The sequence below is a fragment of the Phoca vitulina genome, unplaced genomic scaffold (assembly GCF_004348235.1).
Source record: "Phoca vitulina isolate PV1807 unplaced genomic scaffold, GSC_HSeal_1.0 scaffold13, whole genome shotgun sequence".
Classification (NCBI taxonomy): domain Eukaryota; kingdom Metazoa; phylum Chordata; class Mammalia; order Carnivora; family Phocidae; genus Phoca; species Phoca vitulina.
In genome coordinates this window covers 25,310,768-25,324,109 of record NW_022589716.1, presented here as the reverse complement: position 1 = coordinate 25,324,109, position 13,342 = coordinate 25,310,768, and the positions used below count along the sequence as shown (strand labels likewise).

Genomic DNA, 13,342 nt, shown 5'->3' with positions numbered 1-13,342 from the left:
CTAGCTCACTTCTCTTTCTTCTAACCAATTGGCAAATGACACCGAGTGCAACATTAGAAGGTCAGCAGTGGGAATATAGAAGTGGGTTCTATTTACAAAAACTGGAGGCTCTAGCTCAGAAACCAAGAGGGCAACCCCACATTACTCCCCTCCCCACCTCTGCTCCAGTTCCTGGCACTCGGTTTCTGTCGCGTTTAGGGGAACTCTCGTAGGCGGGAAACTGGTATCACAGAGAATCACCCCTGCTTGGGGTCCCGTTTACTTTCACTTTGCATTCTTTTGAAATTTCATCCGTGGTTCTACTGAAACATCCCTTTGAATATCTTTCCATTTGAATATGAAGTCAACATCTTTGATCAGAAGGCATGTGCTTACTGGAATCTGTGAGGATTTCCTAACTATTTTTATTTAGTTGAGTCAGAGGAAAAAGAGTATGCATGTTCCCCACACTGGCCTGTTTTAGCGTTCAAGGTAGATTTACTCGTAAGGTGAAGATTACTGTCAGAGAAAGAAATAAAATGGTTTCAGGTTGTTGATTTGCAACAAGACTGCATCACATATCCGTGCTTCGCCTTAGTGTACCTTCTTGATTATTTGATGATGAAGCTGAGTTCCAGATTTAGGAAAAATCAGCATTAATTAAAGCTGTGTGTCTTTTCTGCATTCTTGATTTCGTAGTTATTCCAATGGAAACAGCTGGAGAACCTATATTTCCGTGAGAAAAAATTCGCCGTTGAAGTTCACGATCCACGGAGGTGAGGACGACAGCCTTTTCTTTATATGGTCGTGGTGACAATCCCAGTAACCCTGCTGCCAGGGACACTCATGTGCACGTTTTTGTGCTGACATGTTTTCATTTCTCCTGGGTAGAGCTGGGAGGGGGATTGCTGGGTAACTCTACCATTTTGCATTCCCACCAACAACGTCTGTGGTTCCCTTTTCTCCACATCCTCCCTAACACTTGTTATTTATAGTTGTGTTTTTGTTGTTTTTTTAATAGTCACCCTAGTGGCATACAGTGATAGCCCATTTTGGCTTGGATTGGCATTTCCCTCATGACTAATGATGGCTAAGCATCTTTTCATGTGCTCTTTGGCCACTTGTATATCTTCTCTAGAGAAATACCTGTTCAGATCCTTTGCTCATTTTTTTAATTTGGTTTTCCTGGCCACTTCTAAAACAACAGTTGCCAAGTTACTGCCACGGATTGAAGTCAGGATTGTAGGCTCTCCGAGCTCTTCAGAGGAATTCATTATCAGTCCTCAGTGTTTGCCTTTCAGATACGTTTATGGATGCTTGGAGGTCAGAGGGATTGGGGAAACAGCTGTGACAAAAAGAGGACCAAGAGATAAGCCAAATTCCTACAAAGAACATTGGTACCCTTCTCCCTCCTTCCCCACAGCGTCTGCCTGCCCCCCCTTCCTTCTCCTTTCACCCTCTCCTCCTCTGACCCTCTCTCCTCTTCTTATCTGGTACATAAGCAGTACACTGGACCAGTTTCAGACTTGCATATCTGCAGACAATATTATCATGTTCATCCTCTAATAATGTCAGAGCTGCATAAGTCTACCTAGATCTGAAATGCTCTTTTACCTTGAGGGAGGTGTTGACCCTGCCCTCTCGGTTGCGTTATCTTTGAAATATTATCACCTTGATTCCTGACCTCTTGTGATGGTCACACATCCTGTGGTTTTTAAGTAAATGTTTTTAGTACAGCCCCTAATTTGAGTAGTTCTTACCCTTTGGAGTTTGTGCATATGCATTTTTGAACATGCTAGTTTAAAAAAAAAAAAAGAGAGATTATCCAGGTGCAACGGGTTTCTTCATAAAAGGAGAAAATCAGAAGCTTGGCTCCTCTCAACATCCGAGTGCGGCAGCAGGAAAACAAATAAGAAGATACTTCATGATCACATTCCTCACTGGGTACATTTTGTGGTGTGCTGGGCCAGAGGTGAATAAATCGAATGCTTTCCTTAATCTTTCAGGATTTCTGTGTCAAGAAGAACCTTTGGGCAAAGTGGCCTCTTTGTGCAAACGTGGTATGCAAACCCTTCTCTCATCAAGTCCATCTGGGTAATGGCAATTAGTCAGCATCAGTTTTACTTGGACCGGAAGCAAAGCAAAGTAAGTCACTAGAGCGTTTCTATAGGAACAGACTTCCCTCCTTCATTTGCTTTCTGCTCAGAAGATAAGCTTCCTCAGAAAAGATGCAAGCACAAGGGATTTTGTTCTTTGAGTTTTTGCTTTTTAAACTTTCTGACCAACTGTTTTAATTTTTCTTACATTTAAAAGAGGAGCAGTATATAGCCTGATTTAGAAGTTGTGAGACGTGCCAACTTTTCTTCGGCACATGTATACGTGAACACAGGTGACATTTTAAAGTTAATGATTGAACTGTACCATGAGGGAGATTCATGCATATTTAAACATTTTCATTGTAAAGCTTAAGTCTTGTATTTTTTTCTTCTGAAGTGTCACTTGGGCATGTAAAAATTCTAAATTGTCCTCTGTGTTGACATACTTATTCCATAGTAACTTAATCATTTTATTAATTTGAAATAAGTTCAGTTGAATGAATTCTGTTTCCATGTTGTATACCCCTTAGGCAAAAATTCCTTCAGCCAGGAGTTTAGACGATATCGCGATGGATTTGACCGAGACAGGAACACCGAGGGTCTCCAAAATGGTGACACTGGAGGCCAAAACTCAGTTCATCATGGCGAGCAATGGCAGTTTAATCTCTTCAGGTAACATTTTGGGAAAGTACAAATGATTTTTATTGTCTTAAACTACTTTTGGGGGTCATAAACCACTTTTAAATGCATTTTAGACCCATTATTTGGGGAGTAAATAAGCCTATCAAAACCTGCAGCATGCAGCATAAACCAATGTATTAAAAAGTAAAAGGAAAGTTAAATTATAAATAGTCAGCTTGCATAAACAACACTGGTTACAAAGATAGTGAACTCCTCGGGGTAACTTGAAAGGACATTTTCTCCCCATCTATTCTATCAGCTTCTTCTTCTCCCAATATTTAGTTTTTGATTCAGACAGTTGTCTAATGCTCTACTTAATATATAGTCAAACGTGACTACAAGCTTCAAACCTCACCCCAACCCCACCTCCCAGTGTGATTGCTGCCCTGAAGCCGTGCCTCTGTACCTGTATATGTGGACGGAGGTGACATTTTAAAGTTAATGATTGAACTGTACCATGAGAGAGATTCATTCCAAATTCTGGAATCTCTTATCACCAAGTATATGTAACTGAACTCAAATGAATTTTCCCATCTAAATCCTATTGTCAACTCTTAATCTGAGGCACAGAACATTCCTTTGCTTGGCTTGCTTGCTTTCTACAAGGACATTCTAAACAACTATCTCCAGGAACATCTTACCTTCTCTCTTGCTCAGAAAAATGAAATTCTTCCTTGAGTGTGTCTGAAACATTAAGCATTTTATCATTGCTTCTAGAATGACTGAGCCAAAATACAGAAGGTATATATAATTACCAGGCTGTGTTGGATGCCCAGAAGCATGAGAAAATGTTCTCCAGTTTCCTTTTATTATGTTCAGAAACAAGGAGAAAAGAAATAAATTATTATTTAATAGCAGGTCGGGCTTAAAAATCCTTTGTCTTTTAAAAAAGGAAGGAAACATGCCTTGTATAAACCTTCCCTGCCCTCCCTTCCAATCCCTCCAGGTTCTCAAGACTCAGAAGTTAGTGAGGAGCAAAAGAGAGAGAAAATCCTGGAGCTCAAGAAGAAGGAAAAGCTCTTGCAGGAAAAACTCCTGAAAAAAGTCGAGGAGCTTAAGAAGATCTGTTTGCGGGAGGCTGTGAGTGTCTTCTGCTTTTGGGGGACTTGTCACATTGTGTTTGACAATCTGGTCAGTGTCAGTTATCCCCCTCTCGATTCTGTCCTGTTTCACAGGAGCTCACCGGCAAAATGCCAAAAGAATATCCGCTGAACGTAGGTGAGAAACCGCCTCAGGTCAGAAGGCGTGTAGGCACCGCGTTCAAATTGGATGACAACCTGCTGCCAAGTGAACAGGTATGAGCACCAGCTCTGAGCATTTCTGTTAACAGCCGGACAGAAAAGCCCTCAGCTGAATGTGGCTGACTTGTTTCTTTGGTTTTTGGGTCCCTGCCGTACCTTTCTATCTCGCCACTTGAAAGTGATAGAGTAGACCAAATCGAATTCTTTCTTTCATGCACAGTCCAATTACAGTTGAGTTATTTCTCACTACTTTACTCCTCCCAAGCATAGAGAGTGTTAAACAAACCCCAAATGTTTATAACTGAGAACCATGACCATAAGAATGAAGAACTCCAGCATCAGCATTAGACGCTTCCATGTAAAACAGAGAAGCCTTTGATGAATACGTTTGCCCTTTCTGATATGTCATTTCTCAGATCTCAGTTCCCTTATCCATAAAATGGGGCTAATCTTTGTTCTTCCCACTAACGGATATGAGGAGTAGTAAGTGACATAATACATGTACAGCATTCAGGTATAATAAAGTTCCAGTATAGAGTGTACTTTCTTATTTGCATGTCATCAGATCGTAGGCCCCTACTCCTGTTTCTTGCCCAAATTTAGCCATTTGGCTGTAGAAAATGATAGCAGTTTCCATCCATAATAGAGTGAGCTTTGCAAGTTTTTAAAAAGATGTATTTATTTCTTTTAGAGAGAGCATGAGCAGGGGGAGGAACGGAGGGACAGGGAGAGAATCTCATACAGATTCCCTGATGAGCACGGAGCCCGACACAGGGCTCCATCCCATGACCCTGAGACCGTGACCTGAGCCGAAATCAAGAGTTGGACTTTCAACCGACTGAGTCACCCAGGCGCCCCTGAGCTCAGCAATTTATTGAGTATACCCAGTCCTGAGCTAAGCAATGAACACACACAATCTCATTTAATCTTTGCCATATTTTTACAAGGTAGATGTTCTCTAATTTGAAATGGAGATGCAGAATGAAAATAACCTGCAACATTAAAATATTAAGCAGTGTCTCCAGGGTCATGGAAGCAGGAACCACCAGAAAGAGAAATCAAACCCAAATGTATCTGTTTCTAAAGCTATGTATGTGAATATAACCTTCTGTGTCTGTGAATCTTGGGTTAAGAATCTCTCCTTGAAAAATATAATCTTCACCCAACCAACTACATGAATGAAAGGCCATTCCCTTCTTTAAAAGGAAAAAAGTTGGAGTAGTGAGGAGTGTAAGTAAATGGATGAGGGAGGTCTTGTCTTCTAGAAAAGTGTTTGAAGATACCTATGCAGTAAACTTAGGAAGGTTTTATTCTCAAAGAGCATCTGATCTGAGAATGTACAAGAACCAGTATCATTGTATAAATGCAGGATCCTGCTTTGCAAGAACTGGAGAGCAATTTCCTAATACAGCAAAAGCTGGTTGAAGCTGCAAAGAAACTTGCCAACGAGCCAGACCTTTGTAAAACCGTGAAGAAAAAACGAAAGCAAGATTACACAGATGCGGTGAAAAAGCTTCAGGAGATTGAAAACGCGATAAATGAATACCGAATCAGATGTGGAAAGAAACCCAGCCAGAAAGCAACGGTTATTTTACCAGGTTCGTAATCAGTAAGGTTTTTCCAGTCACATAGTCAAGGTTCGTGATGGTACATAGCATTTCCAAGTTAGTTCATTTGGTGAGAGATAAAAGAAAGAACAGGTTTAAAAGTTAAGTTTCTTAGGGTAAAAATGGTTTGGGATGTCAGTCTTGCCAGTGTATAAATGTGGTTTTCAGTGACATTCTCACTTTTGTAATACTATACTATTGCATTGCTTTCATTTTCAGGATGAAGGAGCATTCATAGCAATATTGGTTTGTAATCCCCTTTAACTGGCCTGACATCACTGCAGGAAATAGAGTTGATAGCACAGAGTGGTAAGAGTACTAGGCCTACCCAGTCGTTTCTCAAAGGTTTTTCATGCAGGGACATAACATTTTTTTTAAGGACCTATCTAACATTTGTGAAAAGAGCTCTTACCATCCTGTCATTGTGGAGGCTATTTAAAGCTGTGGACAAATGCTTGTGATATAACATGAAATGCAAAGGGTATTAAACCGTAACCACAACATGATCCTGACGTCGTATAAATATCTACATACAACAACTGGTTGGGAAATATTTCAAAATACTAGCAGTTGTGGAATTTCAAGTAACTAATTTTTCTTTTAATACTTTCTGTATTTTCAAAAATTCTTGACATTATATACTTACGATTTTCATATTCAGGAAAAAAAATACACTGAAAATCTCGTTCAGGTAGATTTCAAGTCCAGTTGGCCTAACTTTATCGGCATGGTTTTCAGCCTTGATTGTTGGTTGAAATGTGATTATATTTCTTTGATTCCAAGACTATTTTTTTTCACATTTAAACATCTGTGAAATTTGAATAATTTTTGTACTAGATGGTGTACTACAGTTACAACTGGCAATACTTTTTCTTGTTTTACTGAAACATAAAATAATTATATATGTCAGACTGGATGAAATGTGGTGACTAGGTTTAGCGCATTCTCGGGTTTAGGGCGGTATGGTTTATAAAGCAGAGATACGGCTTTTGGAAAGTGAGTGCACAGACATCAACACACAAGTGTTCGTCAGCCACAGCTGGAGAATTTAGGATGGCTTTGACTCTGAATGAGAAATCCAGTTGGCTTTGGAGGTGGTTACATTCTGGACCTACAGAGATGGGTGATTAGCAGTGTACTTAACTTTCATAACCATTTGTTGTGGCCCATTCATCCCCAAACTGTGCAAGATTTGAGTGATCTCCTTTATAATGAGTGACATTTGGGCAGCAGATGGTGCCAATGGTTGAGCATATATTGGGTAGATTTTTTTTTTAAGTGTGCCTGACAGCTGACTACGCTGGCACCTTGCCTTCAAACGCCACTGTGTGTCCAATTAAGAGATAGTCTGCCCGGCTCTGATGGAGATTAACATTTGAGATCAGATGTGAGAGATTCCCTTCCTAATGGCATTGAAGCCTACACGAAGGTGCTGTATTTGCCTGTAACCTTGCCAGGACTTGCCCCTGTGTGTGGAATGATTTGCCAAGGCGGATCAACACATCTGAGATGACTCTTGTTGCTAAATACATTTTTTAACATCTGATGAGCAGCAGTAATACTTAGGAGCATTATGGGTATTCCCAACCACCAGAATGCTGTGTCTAGGTAATAAAAGCAAAACTACAGCTAATATTTATTGAGTGTTTGTCCTGTACAAGGAGCTGGGCTAAGGCTTTACATCCATTATTTTAATTACCATTCACCTTAGCAGTGCATACTACGTACTATTCTTATTCCCATTTTAGTTGAGCCAAGTGATGGTAAGAGGGATTAAGTCATTTGCCCAAGGTCTCACAGCCAGTAAGTGTCAAAACCAAGATGGGAACCCAGGTCTGTCTAATTCAGTGGTTCTCAGCCAGGAGCAGTCTTGCACCCCAGGGAATATTTGGCAATGTGTACAGACATTTTTGGTTGTCAAAACTGGACATGGTGGTGCTTCTATTAGACAGTGGGTGGAGGCTGGAGATCCTACAATGCAAATTCTTAGCTCCCCCCAGCAAAGAATTATCCAGTCCAAAATGGCAGTAGTGCCACGTGAGAAACCTGGGTCTAATTGAAAAGCTCATGCACCACAAAGTGTTCACCTATTAAGAAAAGGCCCTTTTCTTCAGGGAGGGGTCAAAAAATAATTTATACTAACAGCAGATTTTCAAATGAGGGTTCAAGTGTATTTTACAGAACATTTAGCATTTATGACATGAATGGCATGATTTTTCTTTCCAGTTTGTTGGGTGTAAGCCCTCAATGTATAAGGTAAAGTTTTCATCCCATGTAGAAGCTAGATTGAAAACTAGTTGAAAACAAAAAACTGCCTTGAAATCGGTCCCATTTTTCTTAAAGATTTTATTTATTTGTTTATTTATTTATGTATTTATTTAGCAAGTGCATGAGTGGGGGAAGGGGCAGAGAGAGAGAGAAGGAGAGAGAATCTCAAGCAGACTCTGTGCTGAGAGTGGAGCCTGATGTGGGGCTTTATCTCACGACCCTGGGATCATGACGTGAGCCAAAATCAAGAGTCAGATGGTGACTGAGCCACCCAGGATCCCCTAAATCTGTTCCATTTTAAGAAATAGTCCAGTGTCATATTGGTACAATGCCTAAGATGTTTATATCTTTACTAGTAAATGATTCCATTCTTATAATCATTAATTATTCTTAATGCACTGTAATTAGTTATACTTACTAAATAAAAATAAGATGGACTCTATTGAGAATTGCTTTATTAAATTCACCATAGGTGTATAAATGCTCTGTGATTCTAAGGGCACTTATTTTTATTCACAGAAGACATAATCCCATCAGAGAGCAGCTCCTTGTCTGACACTACCACCTATGATGATTGTGAGTAGCTCTTCTTTTTCATTTTAAAATGTTATATATTCTGAAATATTAAGACAGTTTCTTTAAGTAAAGCCTATGTATTATTCTTTTGGGAGAAGTAGAATGAACTAACTTACATTTATGCAGAATGGTTGGGGAAGGGAGATTATGATTAATTTCTACCGAGGCTAACTACGCATTAAATACAGTAACATACAAATCACTTGAACTTAGGAAATCAAAATACTATTACACAACTAAGCCAGTCTCTCAGTAAGGGTTTGTGAGCCTCTATAGAATTTTTTTATTAGCATTTTTATTTACTATTATTATTATTATTATTTTTTTTTTTACTTTTAAGTAGGCTCCACACCCAATGTGGGGCTTGAACTCATGACCCTGAGATCAAAAGTTGCATGCTCTACTGACTGAACCAGCCAGGTGCCCCCCTGTAGGATTTTTTTTTAATGTTTTCTCTTGAAGTAATTACAGGTTCACAGGGAGTTGCATAGATAATTCAGTCTTTCACTCAACTTTTCCCAATGGTGACATCGTATATATTTGGAGTCTAATCTCAAACTGGAAAATATAGTGTAGACTTTGATTATCCCTGTATTCTGGATAGCTAGGAGTTTATTTTCCTTAGGAAGAAATTGGGTTTCATGTCATTGTATTGGTTTCATAGAGGAACGCCATATCTGTTGGGATGGCCTGTGTTTGTTCAACACATTTTATGATGGAATGGATTTCATATCGAATGGTAGAGTACTTCCTTGGAATCCCTGGTGCTTAAGCAGAGGAGTGACTCTGTCTGATATGATTTAAAGAATTCTGGGATGCCACTAACCCATACAGCTTTATCTCCCCCATCCCCACCCCAAGTTTGATGGTGCATGAAACTCCACCATTCCAAAATTCTTCCTTTGAGCTGAAGTTGGGTCATGCTTGCCATTCCTCTTTGAAAATGCACATGTCAGCAGGAGACGTAACAGGTCTCTAATGACTCAGCATAAATCAGTTATATCACTTTCAATGACAGGATGAGCCTCTGGTCAACCAAAGAGGTGTAAGAACTTGAAACGTGAACAGAAGTGATCCACACCAACTTTACAGGCCAGCTTCCTTTTGGCCCTATACACACTGGGGCTTTTCTTTAATATAACTCTAGAAAAGCTATAGTATCACCCGTTCTACCAGAATGATTTCTTTGCTCAGAGTGGTACCTACTAAACTGGCAAAAGTTGGATCAGGCCCACAAGAGAACAGGTGACCCTTGAACTATGTGGGGGTTATGTGTGGCCACACCCCCCATGGTTGAAAATGCAAGTATAACTTTTGACTACCCCAAAACTTAACTACTAACAGCCTACTGTTGGCAGAAGCCTTATTAATTTAAACAATAAACACATGTTTGTATGTTAAATGTATTATATACTGTATTCTTACAGTCAAGTAAGGTAGAGAAAAGAAAATATTAAGAAAATCATGAGGAAGAGAAAATGCATTTACTATACTATACTATATTTATCAGAAAAAAAAAAAAAATCTGTGTATAAGTGCATCCATGCAGTTCAAACCTGTGTTGTTCAGGGGTCAACTGTATTCAGTAATTTCCATTTTCTAGTGTATACAGTATAAAAATAAATTTCCTGAAAGTAATACACTTCTAAAAACATCAGATCTTCTGATTTGGTTTTTGGAGGGCTGGCAAGGTATTTATTGCCTTATTTATTTACCTACTTACTTATTCATTCATTCATTTACTTATTATAGCTAATGACACCTTCACTCTTGCCGGGCAGCGACCAAGTTCAGTACCTCATTCTCCAAGAATTCTTCCCCCCAAGTCTCTCGGTATTGAGCGAATCCATTTCAGAAAGTCGTCCGTCAATGAACAGTTTGTGGAGACCAGGCAGTCCAGGTGAGAAGTCACAGCATTAGTAAGGCAGATGCCTCATAGCCATGACACCTTTCCTCCAAAATAGTTGACCCTTTTTGGATTTACCCTATTTATCCTTTCGGAAGGGGTTAGCTTGCAAAACAAAGCATAGAAACTAACCCCGTTATTTGTTGTTGACAGCAAGTGCAAGTGTTTCTAAGAGATCTTTTCAAAGCATTTGGCAGTTTCCTATATTTTAAAGTCTGCTGGATTTATGTTAGGTTCCAGGGGCATTATTTATAATCTGGATTTGGATATAATGTCCTAAGTTCAGTTTCAGAACCCATGCTCTCAGGAAACTGACATTAAATACCACTCTATCAGTGCAAGTGACAGAAATGACTTCTGATCTTTCAAATAGAAATGAGACTTCAACTCATTTTTAATCTGTTAAATAGACAATATGACTTTTTTCTCCAATGTCTCAGGTAAATATTATCTGGGCAATAACACCAGATTTTAAAAAGATGACAGACCAGTGATTCTCAGAATTTGGCTGCATGGATCAATACTACTAAAAAAAAAAAAAGAAAAATAGGACCCAAGATAGGATTACCAAATGTTTACTCTGCCTAATCAGAATGTTCAAATAAACAATGCCATGATTTCAGGAAAAAAACGACATGTAATTATCAAAAAAATACAGCCATTGTCATAATAATAATAAAATGAAGTTAACATTTATGGAACGCCTACCGTATATCAGGCACTGTTCGAAGTGTTTTAATATGTATTAATGAATTTAATCTGTACCGCAATCCTGGTGGTATGACAACTGTCATTACCATTTACAGATAAGTACGCTGAGGACCAGAAAGCTTGAATAACCTGTTGGGTTCATGTAAATGTTGGAATCGGGATTTGAACCTTTTAACCAATATGTCACACTGCATCTCAGCGAAGGTGTTGGAAATTAGTCTTAAAATAAAGGAAGATTATTTAGATTAAATAATTCTTCACTTATGAAAATAGCACCTTGTTATATTTCTCCTTTGTCGAAGACCATATCAGGCCTCTCTGTTAGATTAGCATTTAGAACTGTTGCCTTAAACAATGGAAATCCAAGTGTCTAGAACTGTGCTGGCCAGTTCAATTAAAAGTAAATAAAATTAAAAATTCACTTTCTCAGTCGTGCTAGCCACATTTCAAGTGCTAATGGGCGCACATGTGGGCTAATGGTTATAATATTGGCATAGATATAACACATTTCCGTCATTGGACAGCCCTGGACCAGTATATTTATTATATTAGGGAAAACAAAGCTATTGCTGTAAAAGGAAAAATTATAACCAGAAATCATTATCTTAAAAATTACTATACCTACTTCCTTAATAGCTTAAGATGGGTTTGCTCTGTGATCCAGCAATTTCACTTAGAGGAATTTTTCCTATTGAATTAATTAAGTACAGGATGCTCATCACATTATTGTTTACACTAGTGACAAATTGAAAACAACCCAAATGCTCAACTAGTGAATTGTTTAAATAAATTATAAATCCTTACAGTGGAATGTTATACTGTCATTAAAATAACATTATGAATGAATTAACCAACACAAAACATTAGTTTTTTTTAATGTGGGTTTTGAAGGAGAATATAGGGTAAGATAATATTTTTTTGTTGTTAAAAACTGTAAATGCCTGTAATTATGCTTAGTAAAAATATCTGATTGGCTATATCCAAGGCTTCCAATTATAGATATTTAAATTTTTCTTTTTTATCTGTATTTTCAGAATTTTCTGCAATGAACTTGACGTGCTTTTGTAATAAGTAAAAATGTAATCAAAGCCACATTTAGTTAAAAAATTAACTTCAAATTGTGTTCTCACTGTGCTGGGTAGCGAACAAAATGATTTAAAGATGTTGCCTTCTAGTCCACGGGCCTGCAGACAACAGCCCATTGGCCAGATCCATCCTGTGACTTATTTTATATTTTTATATGGCCCACGAGCTAAGAATGGTTTTTATTATTTTTAAACAGTTGGAGGGGAAATCAAAAGCAATAGTATTTTGGGATGTGAAAATTACACGATACTTGACTTCCAGTATCCACAGTCAATCTCTATTGGCTCACAGCCACCCCCATTCACTTACATGTTGTCTACACTGCTTTTGTCCTTCAAGGGCACAGTAGAGCAATAAAGGACTGGGACATCTGGCCTGCAAAGCCAAAAATATTAACTATTAGACTCTTTACAGGAAAAGGCTTTGCTGCCCCTGCTCTAGTTGCTTTCGATCTCTTTTATTCAATATACTCTTTTTTAAAAACACTTTAATCATTTTCCTTCATCTGTATGACTCAGAGAGATCAAGGATACTAAAGCACAAAGGCACTCTGCCCCGTTTTCTCCAATGCTCCTTTCCTTCAGCTTCCAGTAAGTTTCAGATCGCCTGATGACGAGTTTGCCAGAGACGTCGCGAGGCTCATCATCTCCCTACTTCTTCTTTTCCCCATCACAGGGAAATGCTGTCGACACATGGCAGCCCTTACAAAACCCTGGAGCGGCGGCCCCCGGGCGGACAGAGCATGCCCACCACCCCAGTTCTGACCCGCAACGCCTACAGCACCAGCCACTTGGAGTAAGAGCACTTCGTTCCAATGACTTTGCCACTGTTGGTTTTGCTTTCCTTTGCTGTGCGTCTGAATCATTTTAAGGCACTTGATTCAGCAGGACTGTGTTACAGATCTACATTTTCTACTTAATGGGTCAATGACGTTGGCAAAGAAAATGTATTGAAAAATATGCTTTGAGCGGGTAGATAGGAGATTTGTGTGTGTGTGTGTGTGCCTTAATTTTCCCAACCAGACATCACCGTTTGCTATTCAGTGGTGAGGATGAATATAATGATTTGAGCAACGCTTTGACGTCTTTAGGGAAGGTTTTGCTAGCTCTTTTATATGCCTGATATTTTTTTTAATTTTTTTAAGATTTTATTTATTTATTTCTCAGAGAGAGAGAGAGAGAGAACACAAGC

At 38.8% G+C, this 13,342-nt stretch overlaps 1 protein-coding gene across 5 annotated transcripts in view; it reads left to right on the top strand.

Moving 5' to 3' along the window:
* Nucleotides 1-13,342, top strand: part of FRMD4B (FERM domain containing 4B) — a 325,272-nt gene that overhangs the window by 301,441 nt on the left and 10,489 nt on the right. For all 5 annotated transcript variants that reach the window (XM_032411740.1, XM_032411738.1, XM_032411737.1 and 2 more), the window contains 9 exons: nucleotides 679-755; nucleotides 1,986-2,124; nucleotides 2,606-2,747; nucleotides 3,703-3,836; nucleotides 3,932-4,051; nucleotides 5,367-5,595; nucleotides 8,392-8,448; nucleotides 10,201-10,348; nucleotides 12,827-12,946. In XM_032411740.1, the coding sequence (XP_032267631.1) occupies nucleotides 679-755; nucleotides 1,986-2,124; nucleotides 2,606-2,747; nucleotides 3,703-3,836; nucleotides 3,932-4,051; nucleotides 5,367-5,595; nucleotides 8,392-8,448; nucleotides 10,201-10,348; nucleotides 12,827-12,946 (1,166 nt within the window). The remainder of the gene's footprint in view (nucleotides 1-678; nucleotides 756-1,985; nucleotides 2,125-2,605; nucleotides 2,748-3,702; nucleotides 3,837-3,931; nucleotides 4,052-5,366; nucleotides 5,596-8,391; nucleotides 8,449-10,200; nucleotides 10,349-12,826; nucleotides 12,947-13,342) is intronic.